We start from the raw sequence: 22,654 nt of genomic DNA on the forward strand, positions 1-22,654 counted from the left end.
ACTCATACCTGGTAATAGGAGTTTCTGCTGGGAAGAACTTCCTGTGTAGTTAAAATAAAGAGTATTTTTGGAAGTGCTTTTAAAGTTGTGATTTTAGAAGGACTTCCAAATTTTTTACTGGGAGAAAAAAAAACGGGTAATTCACTAAATCTAAATTGAAATACACTTGAACCTCCCGAAAAAGGGATTTTGATTTGCCTAAACAAATTTACAAGCATATCACTTTTCCTTTTTTTCGGGATATTCTAATGAAATTTACTTTGGGTTTAGAGAATTACTCGGTATTACCAGGCTTGGATGAAATTTGCACTTCCAAGAGAGAGTTTTTACGTGGGCTATATTTATAAGTGGCCCTAAATGACCCCTTTCCAATACCATCTGACCTACATTAATATCAACTACTTGAGCAAAGTCGATAGCTGTTTTTTCGGTAGTTAGCGAGATTTCAACAGACGAACGACCGGATGGACATCGCTAGATCGACACAGTGGTATACTTTGAGGGGTCAGAGTCCAATATTTCGATCTGTTACAAACCCCCATCTTATGATGGAGTGTATAAAAATCCGGATATACATGTACATATATAAAAAAAATATTATTTGATATATGGGCATGGTCAAGCTTTTCATATAGCCCTCCCATATAAACTAACCTTCCGATCTGGGGTCTAGGCACCGCATATATTTATTATAATTACAAGTTATAATAAATGTATATAACAAAATTCAGGCTAGCGGCTTTAGTGGGGCATACATAACGTGTGCGGACTATAAATAATTAATATAAATACATTTTTTATTATATAATATTTTTTTTCATGAATAATACGCTCATTAAGCTACACATCTTCCTAAAGTGGATACTTTGCCCCACATACTTTGTAAATTTCACATGCAAAATTTTTCTCTATAAAATTATTAATTTTTTTCCCTATTATTTTCATTTCAGGAATCCTCCAACCATCGTGATGATGCTGCTATAGATGCACATTTATCGGATGATATCAAATTGGCCAACATAAATGGTTCACTATCATCGCGTGGCAGTACACCCACCATTCTGGATCATGATAGTTGTGACATATCACAGCCACCAAAACGAGCCTGCATTGTACGGACTTTAAGCATTGTAAGTGGATAAAAGGATTTTCTCCATATATTTCATGGTATTTATTCAATCGATATGGATTTATTTAAATGCTATCACATGTTAGCAAGGGGATAGGTCGATATGCAAGAGTGTGAATTTGCGAAGGGAGTGGAGTGGAGTATTTTCGCAATAAAATTAATATTTTCAATTTCAATTAATTATAAAACCGCCACTGGTAACAGTAAACAGTCAAATTAAGTGGAAATAATTGAAAACCTTAAAAGGACATACAAGTGAACATTAGGGTAAATTTCCCTTCATTAATGAGAACAAATGATATAACATAGACAGCCTTTACCCACCATTTTTCAAATTTGGATCCAATTTTAAACATATGGGAATATAAATCTATTGTCTTCATTATTGGTAAAATTAACAAATTTTAAGAAATTCGGAACTATTTTGTGAGAGACACGAATTTAGTAAATCTTTATGCTTCATTTGTGTATAAGTTTTCCCCCTTTTTGTACCCACCATCATAGAATTGTAATGGGAGTATAATAAGTTTGTCGAAATCTCGATTTCCGGCTATATAGAGTATATATATATATATTCTTGATCAGGGAGAAATTCTAAGAGGAGAAACAACCATCGTTGTCTGTCCGTCTGTCTGCCTGTTGGGGCTATCATCCTGAAATGTGACACAGACCATTTTTTTTGTCTACAAACAAGTGAAGGTCGAAGATGAGCTATATCGGTCCAGGTTTTGATATAGTCCCCATAATATAAACCGACCACCCGATTTGATAATTTTTCTTGTCTACAAACAAGTCAAGGTCGAAGATGAGCTATATCGGTCCAGGTTTTGATATAGCCTCCATAATATAAAACGACCGCCCGATGTGGGGTCTTGGGCTTCTAGATACCATAGTCTTACGTTTGTCGAAATATCGATTTCCGGCTATATAGAGTATAACAGGTTGCATAAGTCCCCGGTCTAACAAAGAAAAACACATTTTTTTTTTTTGTCAAAATTCGTTTTTATTATTCAACATAGTTCCCTTCAAGAGCGATAAAACGATTATAACGACCTTCCAATTTGTTGATACCATTTTGGTAGTACTCCTTCGGTTTTGCCTCAAAATAGGCATCAGTTTCGGCGATCACCTCTTCATTGTAGCCAAATTTTTTCTCTGCGAGCATCCTTTTGAGGTCTGAGAACAAGAAAAAGTCGCTGGGGGCCAGATCTGGAGAATACGGTGGGTGGGGAAGCAATTCGAAGCCCAAGCCATGAATTATTGCCATCGTTCTCAATGACTTGTGACACGGTGCGTTGTCTTGGTGTAACAACAATTTTTTCTTCTTCATATGGGGCCGTTTTGCCGCGATTTCGACCTTCAAACGCTCCAATAACGCCATATAATAGTCACTGTTGATGGTTTTTCCCTTCTCAAGATAATCGATAAAAATTATTCCATGCGCATCCAAAAAACAAGTATATACAGCACTAAGTTCGGCCGGGCCGAATCTTCCTTTGAAATTTCAGGAGGGCTTGAGGACTTGAGGACACTTCCCGAAGATAAATTTAAAGATTTCACCTATGAGGACTATATCAGATTTATAAGAACCATTTTTGTTTGAGTTTTAGAGGAATCATTAACATCTCTTGTAAGTGTGCAAGAAAATTATAAAATAACGTCTTGATTTGAAATCTTAAATCTGTAGAAGTAAAATCTGGAAATTTTACATTGAGTTTCAAGCAATTTTCATGAAGTGAAGTCGGTCTATATGGAGGCATTACCAAATGGACCGATAAAAACTTAATCTGATACACGTTTTTGTGAGCCTAAAACACCAGAATATTTACAATTTCAGGCAAATCAGATAAAAACTACGGTTTCTAGAAACCCAAGGAGTTAAATCGGGAGATCGTTCTTATGGGAGCTATACTAAAATATGGACCGATACTCACCGTTTTCGGCACACCTCTTTATGACCCGCAAATACCTCTAGATTTCCAATTTCAGTCAAATAGGATAACAACTTCGGATTCTAGAAGCCCAAGAAGTAAAATCGGGAAATCGGTCTATATGGGGGCTATCCCAAAATATGGACCGATACTCACCGATGCAATTCGGCACACCTCTTTATGGTCCTAAAATACCTCTATTTCCAATTTCAGACAAATTGGATAAAAACTACGGTTTCTATAAGCCCAAGACCCCAAATCTGGAGGTCGTTTTATATGGGGACCATACCAAAACATGGACCGATACTCACAATTTTTGACACACGTATTTGTGGTCCCACAATACCTCTAGATTTCCAATTTCAGGTAAATTGAGTACAAACTGCGGTTTCTATAAGCCCAAGAAGTAAAATCGGGAGATCGGTCTATATGGGGGCTATACCAAAACATGGACCAATACTCACCATTTTTGGCGCACCTCTTTATGGTCATAAAATACCTCTAAATTTCCAATTTCAGACAAATTGGATAAAAACTACGGTTTCTATAAGCCCAAGACCCCAAATCGGGAGGTCGTTTTATATGGGGACCATACCAAAACATGGACCGATACTCACAATTTTTGGCACACGTGTTTGTGGTTCTACAATACCTCTAGATTTCCAATTTCAAGTAAATTGAGTAAAAACTGCGGTTTCTATTAGCCCAAGAAGTAAAATCGGGAGATCGGTCTATATGGGGGCTATACCAAAACATCGACCGATACTCACCATTTTTGGCACACCTCTTTATGGTTATAAAATACCTCTAGATTTCAAATTTCAGGCATATTGGATAAAAACTTCGAATTCTATAAGCCCAAGACCCCAAATCGGGAGGTAGGTTTATATGGGGACTATATCAAAACCTGGACTGATATAGCCCATCTTCGAGCTTGACCTGCCTGCAGACAAAAGACGAGTTTGTGCAAAATTTCAGCACGATGGCTTCATTATTGAAGACTGTAGCGTGATTACAACAGACAGACAGACAGACGGACAGACGGACCGACGGATAGACGGACATCGTTATATCGTCTTAGAATTTCTCCCTGATTAAGAATATATATACTTTATAAAGTCGGAAATCGATATTTCGATGTGTTACAAACGGAATGACAAACTTATTATACCCCCGTCACCATTCTATGGCCAGCGGACTTTTGAGTCTTTCCACGCTTCGGAGACGGTTCACCGGTCGCTGTCCACTCAGCTGACTGTCGATTGGACTCAGGAGTGTAGTGATGGAGCCATGTTTCATCCATTGTCACATATCGATGGAAAAACTCGGGTGTATTACGAGTTAACAGCTGCAAACACCGCTCAGAATCATCAACACGTTGTTGGTTTTGATCAAATGTGAGCTTGCGCGGCACCCATTTTGCACAGAGCTTCCGCATATCCAAATATTGATGAATGATATGACCAACACATTCCTTTGATATCTTTAAGGCCTCAGCTATCACGATCAACTTAATTTTACGGTCATTCAAAATCATTTTGTGGATTTTTTTGATGTTTTCGTCGGTAACCACCTCTTTCGGGCGTCCACTGCGTTCACCGTCCTCCGTGCTCATTTCACCACCCTTGAATTTTACATACAATTATTGTTGATTTCAATTATTGTTGATTTCCCTGGGGCACAGTCCGGAAACTCATTATCAAGCCATGTTTTTGCTTCCACCGTATTTTTTCCCTTCAGAAAACAGTATTTTATCAAAAAACGAAATTCCTTTTTTTCCATTTTTTTTCACAATAACAAAAGTTGCTTCACAAAAGACGCTCTTCTCACAAACCAATTGACTTACAGACGTCAAATTTTGACACGAATCATTTGAAGGTTGGTACTATATAAAAATAATATGCATTTAATACTAGCGACGCCATCTATGTGTCAGACCGGGGACTTATCAGCCAACCTGTTATATATTCTTGATCAGGGAGAAATTCTAAGAGGAGAGACAGCCATCGTCGTCTGTCCGTCTGCTTGTTGGGACCATCATCCTGAAATGTGACACAGATATTTTTTTTTTTTTTTTGATCTACAAACAAGTCAGGGCCGAAGATGAGCTATATCGGTCCAGGTTTTGATATAATCCCGATAATATAAACCGACCACCCGATTTGATAATTTTTTTGTCTACAAACAAATCAAGGTTAAAGATGAGCTATATCGGTCCAGATTTTGATATAGTCCCCATAATATAAACCGACTATGGTGTCTTAATCCGATTTGCCTGAAATTGAAAATCTAGAGATAGCTTAGGACCACACATAGCCTCGTCGACTATGGTGTGCATCGGTCCATGGTTTGGTATAGATTCCATATAGATCGATCTCTCGATTTGACTTCTTGGCCTCCTACATGCCACAATTTTATCCGATTAGCATGAAATTGTATTTAAAGTCCACAAGTAGATGTTCTAAATATGGTGTGTATCGGTCCATGTTTTGGTATAGCCCCCATATAGACCAATCTCCCGATTTGACTTCTTGCGTTTGTAGACGCCGCAATTTTTATCCGATGTGCATAAAATTGGAAATATACTCGTATAGTTATTCTAGGTCCACAAAAAACTGTGTCGAATTTAGTTTTTATCGGTCTACACTGAAAAAAAAAATATTGACCCAATATGGAAGATTATGCAACTTAAATTTTAGGACTCGAAATTTTTGCAATGTTAAGAACAAAATTCTTTAAAATAATGACATTCTAATTAAAAGAAAGCTTATAATACCTGCTTCACATTTAGGACACAAATCTTGAAATTTTGCGTCTCTCTGCTGAAATTGTAGATCTTCGAAGTATGGCAAAATTTCCTTAAAATAAAGAAAAACATTTTTTTAATTTAAAGATATTGTCTTTAACTCAAATGATATATTGATTTTTTAAATTTAAGATAAAATCGCTTCAAATATAGGCTAAGACTTATTTTAAGGATTTGCATTTTTGGTTTAAAGTTTTTTAGCATTAAGAAAACTGTTTTTACTTTGAAGTACCTGGCATAATTTGGATTTTGAAATTGGAATTTGTTTGTAAATAAATACCTTTATTAATTTATTATAAAAAGAGTATACAAATTCGATGAATGAGATCGGTATCCAATTTTAATTGTATTGATCCTAGAAGTCCGTAAATAATGACATTATTTTAAAGAAGCCGCATATTTGGCTCGGAATCAATACCAAAATCCTTAAGGGAAGGTCAGAATCTTTGGATCCAAGTAAACTTTTTTTTTGAGTGTATGTTTGGGTAAAACTAAAATATAGGCCGAATTACCGATTTCTCTTCTTGAGGAAATGTAAGTCCCACTGGTCATCCAAATTGCCAGAAACTTAATTTGCAATTTCCCAATTTTACTTCTTTTACTCCTTCGAATAATGAATTATGCAGAATTTAGTTTTCTATTCAAGGCGTTATTTTATTTTTTCCATGCTTATAAAAGATGTTTACGATTCCTCTCAAACTGAAGCAAACATTTTTCTTATAAATTTGAGGTAATCACCATATATACACGCAAAGAAAAAAATGTTTGGAAAACGTGTACGGGAAAAGTTAGAGTTTTTTGAATTTCTACAAAATTTTGTCTTACAAAATTTTTAGTTTTGTAATAAAAACAAGTGAGTAAAGTAGAAAGTCGGGCGGGTCGACTATATCATACCCTAAACCATCCCTACTGAATTAGTAAACATAAGCATTTGTGGGGTATAATTGGTATAGGTTTTGGAGAACATAAAAGGGGGTACATGTTTATGGGTGTATTTTCACAATCTGAGCAGAAATGTCTAATATTAGGAGCTATAGTTTATTTTGCATCAAAACAGTTAGTATGCCACTAATATTGAGTCCATTATTAAAAAAGAGGAAATCGGTCAATTAGTTGTGGGCAATAAATCCAAATTTGTTCAAATAGGGCAATAGATTTATGTAAGAACTACATGTAAGTCTAAATACGATCAACTAGTACACCAAAATTTGAAATTTGGATAACATAGGTTAATAAATAAGAGTATTTTGCCCAAATATGACAAAATCGAGCGATGCATATATATGGGACCTATATCTAAATCTGAACCAATTTGTATAATATTTTGCAAGTATGATTTATACCACAGAAGGTCACTTTGTGTAAAATTTGAGTACGATCAGTTAATAAATGAGGCCCCTATGGTCAAAAATAAGGTTATTAGGGGTGAATTTTTCAAAATCGGGCGATACATATTATGGGAGCTATATCTAAATTTGAACCGCTTTCGATGAAATTTTGCACATACAGTTGGTGCTATAGAAGATTACATTTAGCCAACCTTGGTTACGATCGGCTGATAAATAAGGGTTTTACCGCCAAATTTGTCAAAATCGGGCGATACATATATATGGGAGCTGAACCGATTTTGATTATTTTTGGAACGTATTGTCAGTACCATAAAAGATTAGAGTAAGCCAAGTTTTAGTAAGATCGCTTAATAAATAAGGTTTTTATGGCCAAATTTAGGAAAATCGGGCGATACATATATATGGGAGCTATATCTAAATTTGAACCGATTTAGATGAAATTTTGCAGACTTTAAGAACGATGAAAAAGATTACCTTTTGCCAAATTTGGTGACGATCCGTTTGAAAACAAACGCAACGTGACCCCATTTGTCGAAATCGGGCGATACATATATATGGGAGCTATATCTAAATTTGATCCGATTTCTTCCAAATTCAATTCGTCCTTGTGCCCAAAAAACTCCCTGTACCAAATTTCATCAAAAGCGGTTAATAATTGCGACCGGAATCCTGTGAACAACAAATACATGGACGGACGGACGGACACCAAGCGCTAGATCGACTCAGGAGGTGATTCTGAGTCGATCGGTATATATTTTATGGGGTCTAAAATCAATATTTCTGGTAGGCACATTTTTTGGCCGATCAAACTTATTATACCCTGACCACTATGTGGTTTAGGGTATAAATATTTTTTGATCCAAAAACACAGTCCATTTCGTTTATATCAAGCAATGTTCTTTTCTGAATTTAATAAGACAAATTTTGTGGTTTCATAATAAAAATTTAATATGGTAGTATGCAATGCCCAACATATTTTCTGAATCGTCCAAAAATATTTTGAATATATGAAGCAGGGATTGAACCCATAGCTCCACGGTGGCCAACTGAAGGTATTTTTCTGTTAATAAATACATTGGCTCGTGAACGCCGAAAATTATGCTTTTAAAACTGCTTGACGGTAATCGCTGCTTCTGCGTTAATGGCTATAGCAATAATTGTCTGTGATGACATTAACAGCAACGTAGACCAGTTGATAGTGTGTTAGCTTACAAACTGTATGGTCCGCGCTTCGATTCTCTGTCCAGGCGAAAGGTAAAATTTAAAAAATTTATAAAATCAAATAGTTCCATCTACATTGTTTGTATTACATAAAAAGGTGCTAAGAAGTAAAAAACTTCGTAGAAGTGAGGGAAGTAGGCAGAAAGGATTTTTTTGAGTCTTTATGGAATTGTTTTTGCATCCTGTAAAAGAATCAACGTTTACCACACTTTTCTTCCAAACAAGCTTTATTCCAATAATATTTCGTTTGGGAGGAAAGAATTATTTTTTTTTGCGTGTAGATACATTAAATTTAACTTCTTGAGTTAGTATATCCAAAATATACACCTGAAATTCAATTAATTTTCAAGTAACCCGCTACACGCAAAGAAGGAATATGATCACCTCAACCATGTTTCAAGAGAAATATATTATTTTTGGATGGTGACCATGTAATATGTTTATTGCAAATATATTGTTTTCTCGCCAAAAATAACATGCTTGCCGAAATCAGACACATAATTTCCGAGAAAATAACATTTTGCTCTTGAAACATGGTTGAGGTGATCGTATTCCTTCTCTGGGTGTATGACGGGGATTTTCATGGTGGTGGATATTTAAGATTCGGTCCGGCCGAACTGCTTCATATACTTGTTTTAGTTCATTTAAGTAACGTACAGACAAGAAAACTTTCGCAAAACATAACACAATTTTTTGAGTGTAGGTATAATATAGTCGGTCCCACCCTATACGGACGAAAAATACTGTTTTTCTTATGTTTGTGGGTAAAAATTATATGTTTGGAACTCAAATTTTTTAACACAATATTTTTAAGTGCAAGCATATAATGTTCCTAAACTAGCATAACATGTTTGGGATATATATGTTAATATGTTAGAACATATTATGTTTGGGACATAAAATGTTTGTAAATAAAATATGCTTAGATGCAAATATATATTAATTTGGAAATAGCCTATAAACATATATGTGTTTAAAAAGAGAAACCTGGAGAGTATGCCAAGTATATACGGCCGTAAGTTCGGCCAGGCCGAAGCTTATGTACCCTCCATCATGGATTTCGTAGAAACTTCTTCTAAACACTGCCATCCACAATCGAATTACTTAAGTTGCGGTAACGCTTGCCGATGGCAAGGTATCTTAAAACCTCCTAACACCATCATCTAAATTGTATGTAAGTCCATACGTGGTATATATTAAATCAAAAAAGATCGATCCAATACGTATATAATTCAGTTTGACAAAGTAGACATAACATTTTGACAAAATTTTCTATAGAAATAAAATTTTCACAAGATTTTCTATAGAAATAAAAATTTTGACAAAATTTTCTATAGAAATAACTTTTGACAAAATATTGTATAGAAATAAAATCTTGGTAGATTATTGTTGGCTCGAGTGGCAACCATGATTATGAACCGAATAAACTTTGAACAAAATTTTCTATAGTAATAAAATTTTGAAAATCTTTCTCAAAATTTTGACAAAATTTTCTATAGAAATAAAATTTTGACAAAATTTTCTATATAAATAAAATTTTGGTAGATTATTTTTGGCGCTAGTGGCAACCATGATTATGAACCGATATGGACCAATTTTTGTGTGATTGGACCAATTTTGGTATGGTTGTTAGCGACCATATGCTAACACCTCGTTCCTAATTTGAACCGGATCAGATGAATTTCGCTCCTCCAAGAGGCTCCGGAGGTCAAATCTGGAGAACGTTTTATATGGGGGCTATATATAATTATGGACCGATATGGACCAATTCTGGCACGGTTGTTAAAGATCATATACTAACACCATGTTCAAAATTACAACCGGATTGGATGAAATTCGCTTCTCTTGGAGACTTCGCAAGCCAAATCTGGGGATCGGCTTATATGGGGGCTATATATAATTATGAACCGATGTGGACCAATTTTCGCATGGTTGTTAGAGACCATATAACAATATCATGTACCAAATTTCAGGCGGATCGGATGAAATTTGCTTCTCTTTGAGGCTCCGCAAGCCAAATCTGGGGATCGGTTTATATGGGCGCTATATATAATTATGGACCGATGTGGACCACTTTTTGCCTGATTGTTAGAGACCATATACCAACACCCTGTGCCAAATTTCAGCCGGATCGGATGAAATATGCTTCTCTTAGAGGCTCCACAAGCCAAATCTGGGGATCGGTTTATATGGGGGCTATATATAATTATGGACCCATGTGGACCAATTTTTGCACGATTGTTAGAGACCATACACCAACACCATATACCAAATTTCAGCCGGATCGGATGAAATATGGGTCTGTTAGAGGCTCCACAAGCCAAATCTGAGGGTCCCTTTATATGGGGGCTATACGTAAAAGTGGACCGATATGGCCCATTTTCAATACCATCCGACCTACATCGATAACAACTACTTGTGCCAAGTTTCAAGTCGATAGCTTGTTTCGTTCGGAAGTTAGCGTGATTTCAACAGACGGACGGACGGACGGACGGACATGCTTAGATCGACTCAGAATTTCACCACGACCCAGAATATATATACTTTATGGGGTCTTAGAGCAATATTTCGATGTGTTACAAACGGAATGACAAAGTTAATATACCCCCATCCTATGATGGAGGGTATAATAATGGAAGTAACCAATTGGCGTCTTAAAAATATATCTACACAAAGAAAATTCCATTAAAATTTGTTACTACCAGTGTATGTCCTAAGGTGAAACATAATATGTTTGAATAATACAAACAATAGTTTGTTTAGACCAATCCTGAAAATATATATGCTTGAAGCAAAATGTGTTTGGGATATATGTTACAGAAGCGGTGTACTTGTTTAAAATTAGACTTTATGACACACTTAGCCTGTAATTTATAATCTAATAGTATTCTCAAGTATAAAGAACTGAATGTTAAGACCAACCCTAATATATAACAAATCAAATTTTGACCGAGACTGAAACTCAAATTGAAAATGAAATAAAAATATTTATAATTGCAAAATATTTCTCATGTTTCTTCTTTTTTCTCACTCTATCTCTCTCTCTCTCTTTCTTTTTCCAAACACTAAATGGCCTATCGCATAGGAAGCTACCACCAGCAACAGTGGAAATATTCCAACAACATCAGCCACACTTGGCTTAATAACCAACAGTTTGGCCATAAACTTGAATAGCAGTACCGCCGTTGCGACCACACAACCATCCGCCGCTCTAACGCCACAATAGAGCATCCCACAAATTCGAACCGCTCAAATTCGTACATTTAAATATACGAAAAACCGCAGGAAAAACTCAACAATAAACATAGGCAGCAGCAACAACAACAACAACAACAGAAATCAGCATCAACATCTCGCTCATCGAGGACATCACTTCCAGAAATCCTCCACTGTGGATAATAAACGACAACGAGTTGTTCACACTGTTTTGTTTTGTGCATCCAGCTATAATAGGGGCATGAACACAACGCCGCCTTCGATAATCTCACAGTGCTGTGTATGGGGAGGAGATCCGAGTAAATATCTCGCAGGACAACAACACTGATGCCTTTCTTCATCATCCATCGTGCGGCAATGCCTATCTACTCGCAAAACGTACAAATGATAAAGCCCACTTCAAATGAACGTCAAGATTATAAATAATTTAAGCTTTCCATTGCAGAGTTTTTCCAATTTTCCTCAAAAACTCTAACAATGGCAAAAAGAAAGTAAGGAATTGTTTTGTAACTGCATTTTATTTGTGAGCTTACTGGTGATGTGAACCACCACATTCACAACCACCAACAATGAAAAAAAGAAGAAGAAAAAAACACAAACAAATATTTTAAAAATTTTTGACGCCAGCTATCTGCGTCTGTTGATGATGACTTTAGAGTATATATATATATGCCAATGAAGTAGATGTAAGTCCATGTATGCAAAATTTTCAGTGTATTTTTAGATGATAGCTACGCCCAAAAGAAAAACTACTTTCCGCCGTAACGAAATTAGAGACAAACGAAATTCCCCTTTCTGAAGTATTTTTTTCAGCAGTAAACAAACTTGAATTTTATCTCTTTTATTTGCTTTTAAAACATTTTTCTATTGTCGCAAGGCAAATTTATTTATCTAACATTTCGTTGTGGTCAGGTTACTAGCTAATCCTGTGAAAATTAATTATTTAATTGAAGACTAAAGAGTTGATGGAGTAAGGGAAGTCTAAAATCTGGTGGTGCTAAGTGCAGTATAACCGTATTCCATTACACTGAAAAACGATTACACAGCCGAAATTTTTGGATGCACAATTTACAAGATATTAAGGATAAATTTGTTTAAAATAAAAACATTTTAATTTAAAAAAAGTTTTTAATTTTTGTTTAACAATTTTTTTATTAAATTTAGGACACAAATTTTGGAAAGTTGCCTCACTCCGTAAAGGTCGTATGTCTTTGAACTAAGGCAATTTTTCCTTGTGGTAAAGAAACACATCTTTTATTTAAGATATCGTCTTTAAATAAACTGAAATATTAAAATTTTACATTTAAAATAAAAGCGCTTCAAATATAGACTAGGGCTTATTTTGAAGATTTAGCATCTTTGGTTTCAAGTTTTTTTTTTTTTGGAATTAAGAAAACATTTTGTACTTTGAAGTAGCCGTTATAATTTTGATTTTTAAAGTGAAATTTGCTTGAACGAGACTAGCTGTATTAATATACCGGGAAAGGAGAATGAAAATGTGATAAATGTATCCTAATTTTAATTTTATTGGTCCTTGATTTAAAGGCAAAAAATTTATTTATTTTAAAGAAGCCGCATCTTTGGCTCGGCATTAATAAAAAATCCTAAAGGGAAAGTTAAAATCTTTGGATCCAAGTAAACTGTTTGAGTGTATGCAGATTCAAATCTAGCTAATAACCCAATCTAAAGTTTAGGTCACGCAATTAGCATATTATTAAGGATAAATATCTCTAAAATAAAGAAATTTTAATTAAAAGAAAGTTTAAAAGTTTAAAATTTTTCTTCTTTATATTTAGGCCAAAAAATCTTTGAAAATTCCTTTCGGCATCTTCCAAATTTTCCTTAGTGTAATAGAAAAAATTTTTTATTTAATAAAATAATCTTTAAATTAATTTGGATTAAATTTAAAAAAGTGCTAAGACTTATAATAAATATATTGCATTTTTGGTTTAAAGATTTTGTTTTTTGTTTGAAATTAAGAAAACATTTTTATACCCTCCACCATAGGATGGGGGTATATTAACTTTGTCATTCCGTTTGTAACACATCGAAATATTGCTCTAACACCCCATAAAGTATATATATTCTGGGCGTGGTGAAATTCTGAGTCGATCTGAGCATATCCGCCCGTCCGTCCGTCTGTTGAAATCTTGCTAACTTCCGAACGAAACAAGTATCGACTTGAAACATGGCACAAGTAGTTGTTATTGATGTAGGTCGGATGGTATTGCACATGGGCCATATCGGTCCATATAAACGGACCTCCACATTTGAATTGCGGAGCATCTTGGAGGAGCAAAATTCATCCGATCCGGCTGAAATTTGGTACATGGTGCTCGTATAGGGTATCTAACAACCATGCAAAAATTGGTCTATATCGGTTCATAATTATATATAGCCCCATATAAACCGATCCCCATATTTGACCTCCGGAGCCCCTTGGAGGAGCAAAATTCACCCGATCCGGTTGAAACTTGGTACATGGTGTTAGTATATGGTATCTAACAAACATGCAAAAATTGGTCCATACTGGTCTTAATTATATATAACCCCCATTTAAACCGATCCTCAGATTTGACCTCCGGAGCTCTTGGAGGAGCAAAATTCATCCTATCCGGTTGAAATTTGGTATGTGGTGAAATTCGGTACATTGTGCTAGTATATGGCCGCTAACAACCATGCCAAAATTGGTCCACATTAGTCTATAATTATATATAGCCGATCCCAAAAATAATCTATAGAAAATTTTGTCAAAATTTTATTCCTATAGAAAATTTTGTCAACATTTTATTTCTATAGAAAATTTTGTCAAAATTGTATTTCTATAAAAAATTTTGTCAAAATTTTATTTCTATAGAAAATTTTGTCAAGACTTTGTTGCTATAGAAAATTTTGTCAAAATTTTATTTCTATAGAAAATTTTGTCAAAATTGTATTTCTATAAAAAATTTTGTCAACATTTTATTTCTGTAGAAAATTTTGTCAAAATTTTATTTCTATAGAAAATTTTGTCAAGATTTTATTTCTATAGAAAATTTTGTCAAAATTTTATTTCTATAGAAAATTCTGTCAAGATTTTATTTCTATAAAAAATTTTGTCAAAATTTTATTTCTATAGAAAATTTTGTCAAAATTTTATTTCGATAGAAAATTTTGTCAAAATTTTATTTCGATAGAAAATTTTGTAAAAATTTTATTTCTATAGAAAATTTTGTCAAAATTGTATTTCTATAAAAAATTTTGTCAAGATTTTATTTCTATAAAAAATTTTGTTAAAATTTTATTTCGATAGAAAATTTTGTCAAAATTTTATTTCTATAGAAATTTTGTCAAAATTTTATTTCTATATAAAATTTTGTCAAGATTTTATTTCTATAGAAAATTTTGTTAAAATTTTATTTCCAAAGAAAATTTTGTCAAAATTTTATTTCTATAGAAATTTTGTCAAAATTTTATTTCTATAGAAATAAAAAAAAAAAAAATTTTCGGCCTTTTTTTGTTTAATATATAACCCGTATGGACTAACTTACAATTGAGAAGACGGTGTTAAGAAGTTTTAAGATACCTTGCCATCGGCAAGTGTTACCGCATCCCAAGTAATTCGATTGTACACGTTTCTATGCAATCCAAGATGGAGGGCACATAAGATTCGGCCTGGCCGAACTTTCCGCCGTATATACTTGTTTTTCTTTTTTTTTTTGTTGAATGCAGATGGTAGATAATTTCATATTTTACACCCATTTTTCTACAATTGTCTCAATATTTTACGCAGATAGTATATTAATAAGTCTACTTAAGTAAACCACCACTAATATTTATAGGGTCGTGGTTTCAACTCCAGTTTAAATCGAACACCGCGTGGACTCGGCTTTAGGATGAAGGACCCTTGTCAACGAGCTTAGCATACACTGACAAAAAGCTTGACCGGTTCCAAAGGATTTGTCTTTACACTAATTAATGTGGTATTGATTCTGAGCATAAGAAGAGGAGAATTGAAATAAGGTCAATTTTAAGACAAAGTTCTCTTCTAAATTTTGATCCAAAGTTTTTGACCTTCCTTTAGGGATTTTGGTATTGACTCTGAGCAAAAGATGCGGCTTCTTTAAAATTAATACATATTTTAAGGACCTATCTAACTAATATAGGATGAATAAATTTTAAATTAGGATACAGATTTCATTTATCGCATTTTCATTCTTTTTTGCCATATATTAATGATAAAAAAAAAAAAAAAACATTTAAAAAAATCCCAAATTATAAGAGTTACTTCAATGAAAGATATTTTTTCGTAATTGTAACAAAAATTTTTGAGCCAAAGATTCAAAATTTTCAATATAAGTCTTAGTCTATATTTGAATCAATTTTTTCTTAAATGTAAAGATTTAATATATCAGAGAATTTAAAGATGATTTCCTTAATTTAAAAATGTTATTCTTAACATTTTTTATTTACTTTAAGGAATTTTTTTCTTAGTTTAAGGACCTGCACTTTTAAGGGAGTGATGCAAATTTGCAAGATTGGTATCCTAAATTTAACGAACATTTTTAAATTTTTTTTTAAGCAAAGATAATAAACTTACATTTAATTACAATTTAATTAGTTTAAATAAATTTATCCTTAATATTGTGTAAATTGCGGCATAATCTTTCATATTAGGTCAATTTTTTATCAATGCAAGTAGTTTCACTGGAATGTGAAACGCCGTTCAGACTTGGCTATAAGAAGTCTGAACGGCTTTTGTCAATGAGCTTAGTATAGAATAGGGCAGCACTCAGTGATATGTTAAGACAGAAATTCACCACCTGTGGTATCATAATGTATGATTTAGTCTAAATGAGAAAATTTTAGAAACAGCTTTTATATATATTCGAATTGGCTACCTTTGGCACGAATTATGACCGATAAAGCCCTGACACCCTGCATGAAAGTGGCTATGTGGTATTTTGGCTCAGGCGTAAAGGATTGAGAACTGGAGATTTTGGTGGCCGTTGTGCGGTGCAAATGACATCAGGTAGCTCAACTCAGTTATATCCTGAACATAAAATTTCAAGAAATTGTTTTCAATAAAATGGCTGTAAAATAATTGTTTGGTTAGTGAGGATCTCAATTATTTTTTTTTTTCAGAATTCTACACACTGATAGAAAAAGTTTCGTTATATTAAAGAAATGTGTCATTAAAAGTGAGACAATGAAACAAATTCGTAAATTTGTTAATCAACGTAACGTTTCGTACTATTAACGAATATTTTCATTGTATCAATGAAAAATATTCGTTTTAATGAAATTTTCTTTGTGTGTATAAAACCTTGATATTATTTATTAAGGTTTTATACATGTGCCTCGTTTTCAAAAACAAGGTTCTATCTTTTAGGGCGAGTGGCACTTTGTTTGCCCCTTCTTAGAAATTCTCATTGGTAACGCTGAATTCAATACACTCACAAATAAAAGTTAATTAAAAAATTTCATTGAGACAATGATCATGAATTGTGTAGTGTGACCAAACACAAATTCCACTTCTTCCCCCTTTATCATCACTCACACATGCATTCCTATTAGCATACAGTACTCTGTTTTGATTCACTTGCATTTTCAGTGCATTCATATTTTATTTTGTTGACGCAGGTCAGTCACACACTTGGTAGTGACTGAGTTGAATGCACTCAGTGGAGTTCTAATTAGATGTTGGTGGCATGTGGTTTAGAGTTGATAATATCTTCAAAAAAAGAAAATGGAAAATCTGTAAATGAGTTCTGCATCCTAATTTTGTAAAATCTCGAAAATTTCCAAAAAAAAAAATCTTTAGATTTAAGAACCCACATCTTTGGCTTGGAATCAATACCGCAATTCCTAAGTGAAGATCAACATCTTTGAATCCTAATTAATCGTTTTTTCAGTATTCGTGATTCCTTATACTTTTAGCTATTTCCACTTAGTTTTTTTATTTTTTATTTATTTTTAAAAAAATTCCAATCAACGAGAATCCATCGATTACGATCTGCGAGTATTGTAGTTTTTCTCCTCGAATTTTTCCGAGGTAATCTGATCGTCTACTTCCTGGAAATATTGCAAAATGTAGCAGAGTAAAATAGATATTTTAGAAATCTTTTCTCAGAAAAGAAGTTAACATAGAAAACATTTAACAATAGTTGAGATATACAAAAAAATTATATTAAATTTTAAGACATATCATTTTTATAGTTAGTCCATAAATAGTATTCAAAATGCAAAACATAGACGTAATAATATTCGAAATAACTCCATTATATCAATACCAGGTATAGAAAATATGGATTAGATATTAATAAAGGTGTTTATCTAGATATGCTAAATATTTACACACACATATAAATGAGTATATACATAAATATTAACAAAAACATAAATATTAACTTTAAAAACATACTAAATATATAAATGAAACGTAATGATTTTTTTCTGAGTCGATCTAGCGTTGTCCGTCCGTCTGTCTTTTGAAATCACGTTAACTTCCTTACCAACCAAGCTATCGGCTTCAAACTTGAAACAGGATGGATTGTATTACGAGAGGGCCCATTTTTAGGTATAAATCGATTGCAATTCAGCAATTTTTAAAATTCGTCATGTGATGTTAATATCGGTTCTCTAACAAACGTACACCTGAAGTGGTTCATATCGGTTCATAATTTTATATATATATATATATATATATATATATATATATATATATATATATATATATATATATATATATATATATATATATATATATATATATATATATATATATATATATATATATATATATATATATATATATATATATATATATATATATATATATATATATATATATATATATATATATATATATTATATATATATATATATATAATAATATATATATATATATATATATATAGATATATATATATATATATATATAGATATATATATATATATATATATATAGACCTGATATAAACCGACCCCAGATTTGACTTTCTGAGTCTCATCGAATCCGGTAGAAATTCATCAGTATAACCTGCCAATAACCATGCAATACTTCCATAATTATATACACCCAAAGAAAAAATTTCCCTTTCTCCCATTACTTTTTTATATCTTTTAGTTTTTGATGGGGGTATAATAAGTTTGTCATAACCTTTGTAACAAATCGAAATATCGATTTCCGGCAAAGGGGGAAGTCTTAATCAGGGAGAAATTCTAAGACGATTCCAGCATGGCCGTCTGTCTGTCTGCTATTATCACGCTACAGCCTTCAATAGTTTGGAAATTTTATACACTAATAGAAAATATTAACGAAATGTGTCGTTAAAAGTCAGCCAATGAAACAAATTCGTTAATACAACGAAATTGTTCGTTATTATAACGAATTTTCTGTAAATCAACGTAACGTTTCGTACTATTTACGAATATTTACATTCTATTAATGAAATTGTTTCGTTATATCAATGAACATTTTTCGTTGGCTTAATTTAGGGTCTTGGTCTCCTTGAAACCGTACTTTTCATTCAATTGGCCTGAAATTGGGAATGTACAGGTATTTATGGATCACAAATAGTTGTATCAAATATAATGTGTATCGGTCCATATTTTGGTATAGCCCCCATATAGGCCGATCTCCCGATTTGAATTGTTGGGCTTCTACATATGAAAATGTTTATCCAATTTGCCAGAAATTAGGAATCTAGAGGTATTATTGGCCCATAAATAAGTGTGCCAAATATGGTAAGTGTCGATTTATGTTTTGGTCTAGCCCCCATATAGACCGATCTCCCGATTTGGCTTCTAGAAACGGACGGGGCCGACTATATTATACTCTTCATCACTATGTATACCAACATTTTTTATACCTTCTTAAGACCTTCAAACTTGCCAGGATCATATACCAATATTTAAATATGAACCGATTTGGACAACATTTTTTAAACTTTCACAAATGGTCTAGACTCTAGACTTAAAACTTAAATTGGTTAATGACCGACACGGATCACAATGTTAGTAAAAAATATTGGAAATATTTAACTTGTATAAAATTTCGCAAATCCGCATTTATGATCGATATATACGAGTTAGAGTATAGGTAAATTTTAATAATTTTTGCGAGTTTTCGACTTAACAGTGACGATTTTACAAAATCGGAAGAACGTATAGATGGGAGCTTTGTGTATTTATGAGCCGATTTTGATAAACTTTGACACACATTGCTAAAATTTTAATTGAACTATCAGTGCAATACTTTGAAACTTTGGCCTCCGTGGTCATATGAATCTAAATCGGGCGAAAGATATATGTGGAAGTTATATCTAAATCTGAACCGATTTTGACCATATTTGGCATGTGTAGCAAATATGTAAGTCCTACTCTCTGTGCAAAACATCAAGTTTTTCGGAGTGAAATTTTGACCTCTGGGGCCATATAAGTGCGTATCGGACGAAAGATATATATGGCAGCTATATCTAAATCCGAACCAATTTCAACAAACTTTGGCATGCATGGTAAAAATGTTATTTCCATTCCTTGTGCACAATTTTAAGTAAATCGGAGGGGAATTTTGGTCATATGACTGTAAATCCGGCGAAAGCTATATATGGGAGCTTTATCTAAATCTGAACCGATTTCAATCAAATTCGGTACGCATATTTATAATGTTAATTCTACTCCCTGTGCACAATTTCACGTAACTCGGGGTAAAACTTTCGGGGTAAAACTTTGGCCTATGGGGCCATAGGAGTGTAAATCGGGCGAAAGCTATATATGGGAGCTATATCTAAATCTGAACCGATTTCAATCAAATTCGGTACGCATATTTATAATGTTAATTCTACTCCCTGTGCAAAATTTCACGTAACTCGGGGTAAAAACGTTGGCCTATGGGGCCATAGGAGTGTAAATCGGGCGAAAGCTATATATGGGAGCTATATCTAAATCTGAACCGATTTCAATCAAATTCGGTACGCATATTTATAGGATTAATTCTACACCCTGTGCAAAATTTCACGTAACTCGGAGTAAACCTTTGGCCTCTGGGACCATAGGAGTGTAAATCGGGCGAAAGCTATATATGGGAGCTATATCTAAATCTGAACCGATTTCAATCAAATTCGGTACGCATATTTATAAGATTAATTCTACACCCTGTGCAAAATTTCACGTAACTCGGACTAAACCTTTGGCCTCTGGGACCATAGGAGTGTAAATCGGGCGAAAGCTATATATGGGAGCTATATCTAATTATGAACCGGTTTTCAACCAAAGTCGGTGTACATATTTAAAAATGTTAATTCTACTTCCTGTGCAAAATTTCACGTAACTCGGAGTAACCCTTTGGCCTCTGGGGCCATAGGGGTGTAAATCGGGTGAAAGCTATATATGAGAGCTATATATAAATCTGAACCGATTTGATGATATTTTGCAAAATCTACGATACTCGCAAACTATTCGATTCTACGAAATTGGAAGAAGATCGAATAATAAATACGTCATTTATTACCAGATTATAAATATATATGTCAGCTATATCTAAATCTGAACCGATATTTTCCAAAATCAATAGGGATCGTCTTTGAGCCGAAAAAATGCCAAATTTGAAGACGATCGGTCTTAAACTGCGAGCTAGACTTTGCACACAAAAATACATCAACAGACAGACAGATAGACGGACATCGATAAATCGACTCAGAATTTAATTCTAAGCCGATCGGTAAACTGATGGGTCTATGACTACTTCTTCTCGGCGTTACATGCAAATGCACAAACTTATTATACCCTGTACCACAGTATTGGTGAGGGGTATAAATAGTTGGGTCCAATATGGTGAATATCGGTAGTGTTTTCGTATAGTCCCATACAGACCGATCTCCTGAGTTGAAAAGCCTAAGAATATAGGAAATCGCAATTGTTCTAGATTTTCCTGAAAAATGTATATCTAGAGGTATTTTAGATCGTAAAATATATATGCCGAATAGACACTATATTCGGCCCATGTTTAAATATAGCCACCATATAGACCGATATATTGATTTGAGTTTTTGGGCTTTAGAAATCTAGAGATATTTGAGGACCACAAAAAAAGGTGTGTTGAGTATAGTATATATCGGTCCATGTTTTGGTATCGCCATTGCCGTATCTATACATTTTTAACCAGGGGGCTATAGCCCCCCTATCTATACTACAGTAACAATATATAATGGAAAATCATATATAGGTTTTCACTTTCTAGGGGGGAGGAGGGTAATGTTTTTTTTTTGGAGGGAGCTAAGCCCTCCCACCAGAGGCTTTACTACGCGTATGGGTATAGCCTCTTATAGACCGATATCACGATTTCACTTCTTGTTGTGATAGAAGGCTCACAGATTATCCTTTAAACAAATTTTTCTTAAAACCAGAATCAGATATAGTCCGCATATATAAAGTTTACATTGGAAGCCTATCATTCGAACCGATCTTGTGAGTTAGTTTGTTTCTTAAAATCCATCTGTAACCTGCTACGAGTTTTCAAAGGAAAGTTTCGGCCCGCCGAAGTTAAGGCCGTATATAATGATTTTTTCTGTACTAATGAAATGGGAAATAAATTTAGAGTACAAATGGGCTCAAATAAATTCGATATTTAATATATCTAAAAAAGCATAACTATGATATTTAATCATTTACCTAACCAAAAACCTTAGTTTCATATATCAAATAACAATTAAAAATTGTTCTATTTAAATAAAATGTCATTGCCATTATCATGAACTTAGTATTCGTGTTAATTACACTTTATTATTAATAAAAAAAAAAAAAACAAAACAAAAATAATAAATAAATAAAATATATATCAAGTATTACAAATATGTAGTTAGTCAGTATTTTACAAAAACAAATGTAAAACATTATTACATATATATAAATATATAGCAACTAGTCCTATTCATTTAGTTAATTGGAAAAAACTGGAGGGAAGATTATTAACCCTTGTGCGCTCCTTGGATAAGTGCCCTTTTCACGTGCGAATTATAGC

The 22,654-nt window shown here is 33.4% G+C and overlaps 1 protein-coding gene across 1 annotated transcript in view; it reads left to right on the forward strand.

Moving 5' to 3' along the window:
* Nucleotides 1-12,780, forward strand: part of LOC142236207 (uncharacterized) — a 78,060-nt gene extending 65,280 nt beyond the window's left edge. The window contains exons 7-8 of the mRNA XM_075307473.1: nt 951-1,130; nt 11,522-12,780. Of these exons, the coding sequence (XP_075163588.1) occupies nt 951-1,130; nt 11,522-11,662 (321 nt within the window). The 3' untranslated portion in view covers nt 11,663-12,780. The remainder of the gene's footprint in view (nt 1-950; nt 1,131-11,521) is intronic.
* The last annotated feature ends 9,874 nt before the right edge of the window (nt 12,781-22,654 follow it).

Source organism: Haematobia irritans, chromosome 4 (assembly GCF_050003625.1).
Source record: "Haematobia irritans isolate KBUSLIRL chromosome 4, ASM5000362v1, whole genome shotgun sequence".
Classification (NCBI taxonomy): Eukaryota; Metazoa; Arthropoda; class Insecta; order Diptera; family Muscidae; genus Haematobia; species Haematobia irritans.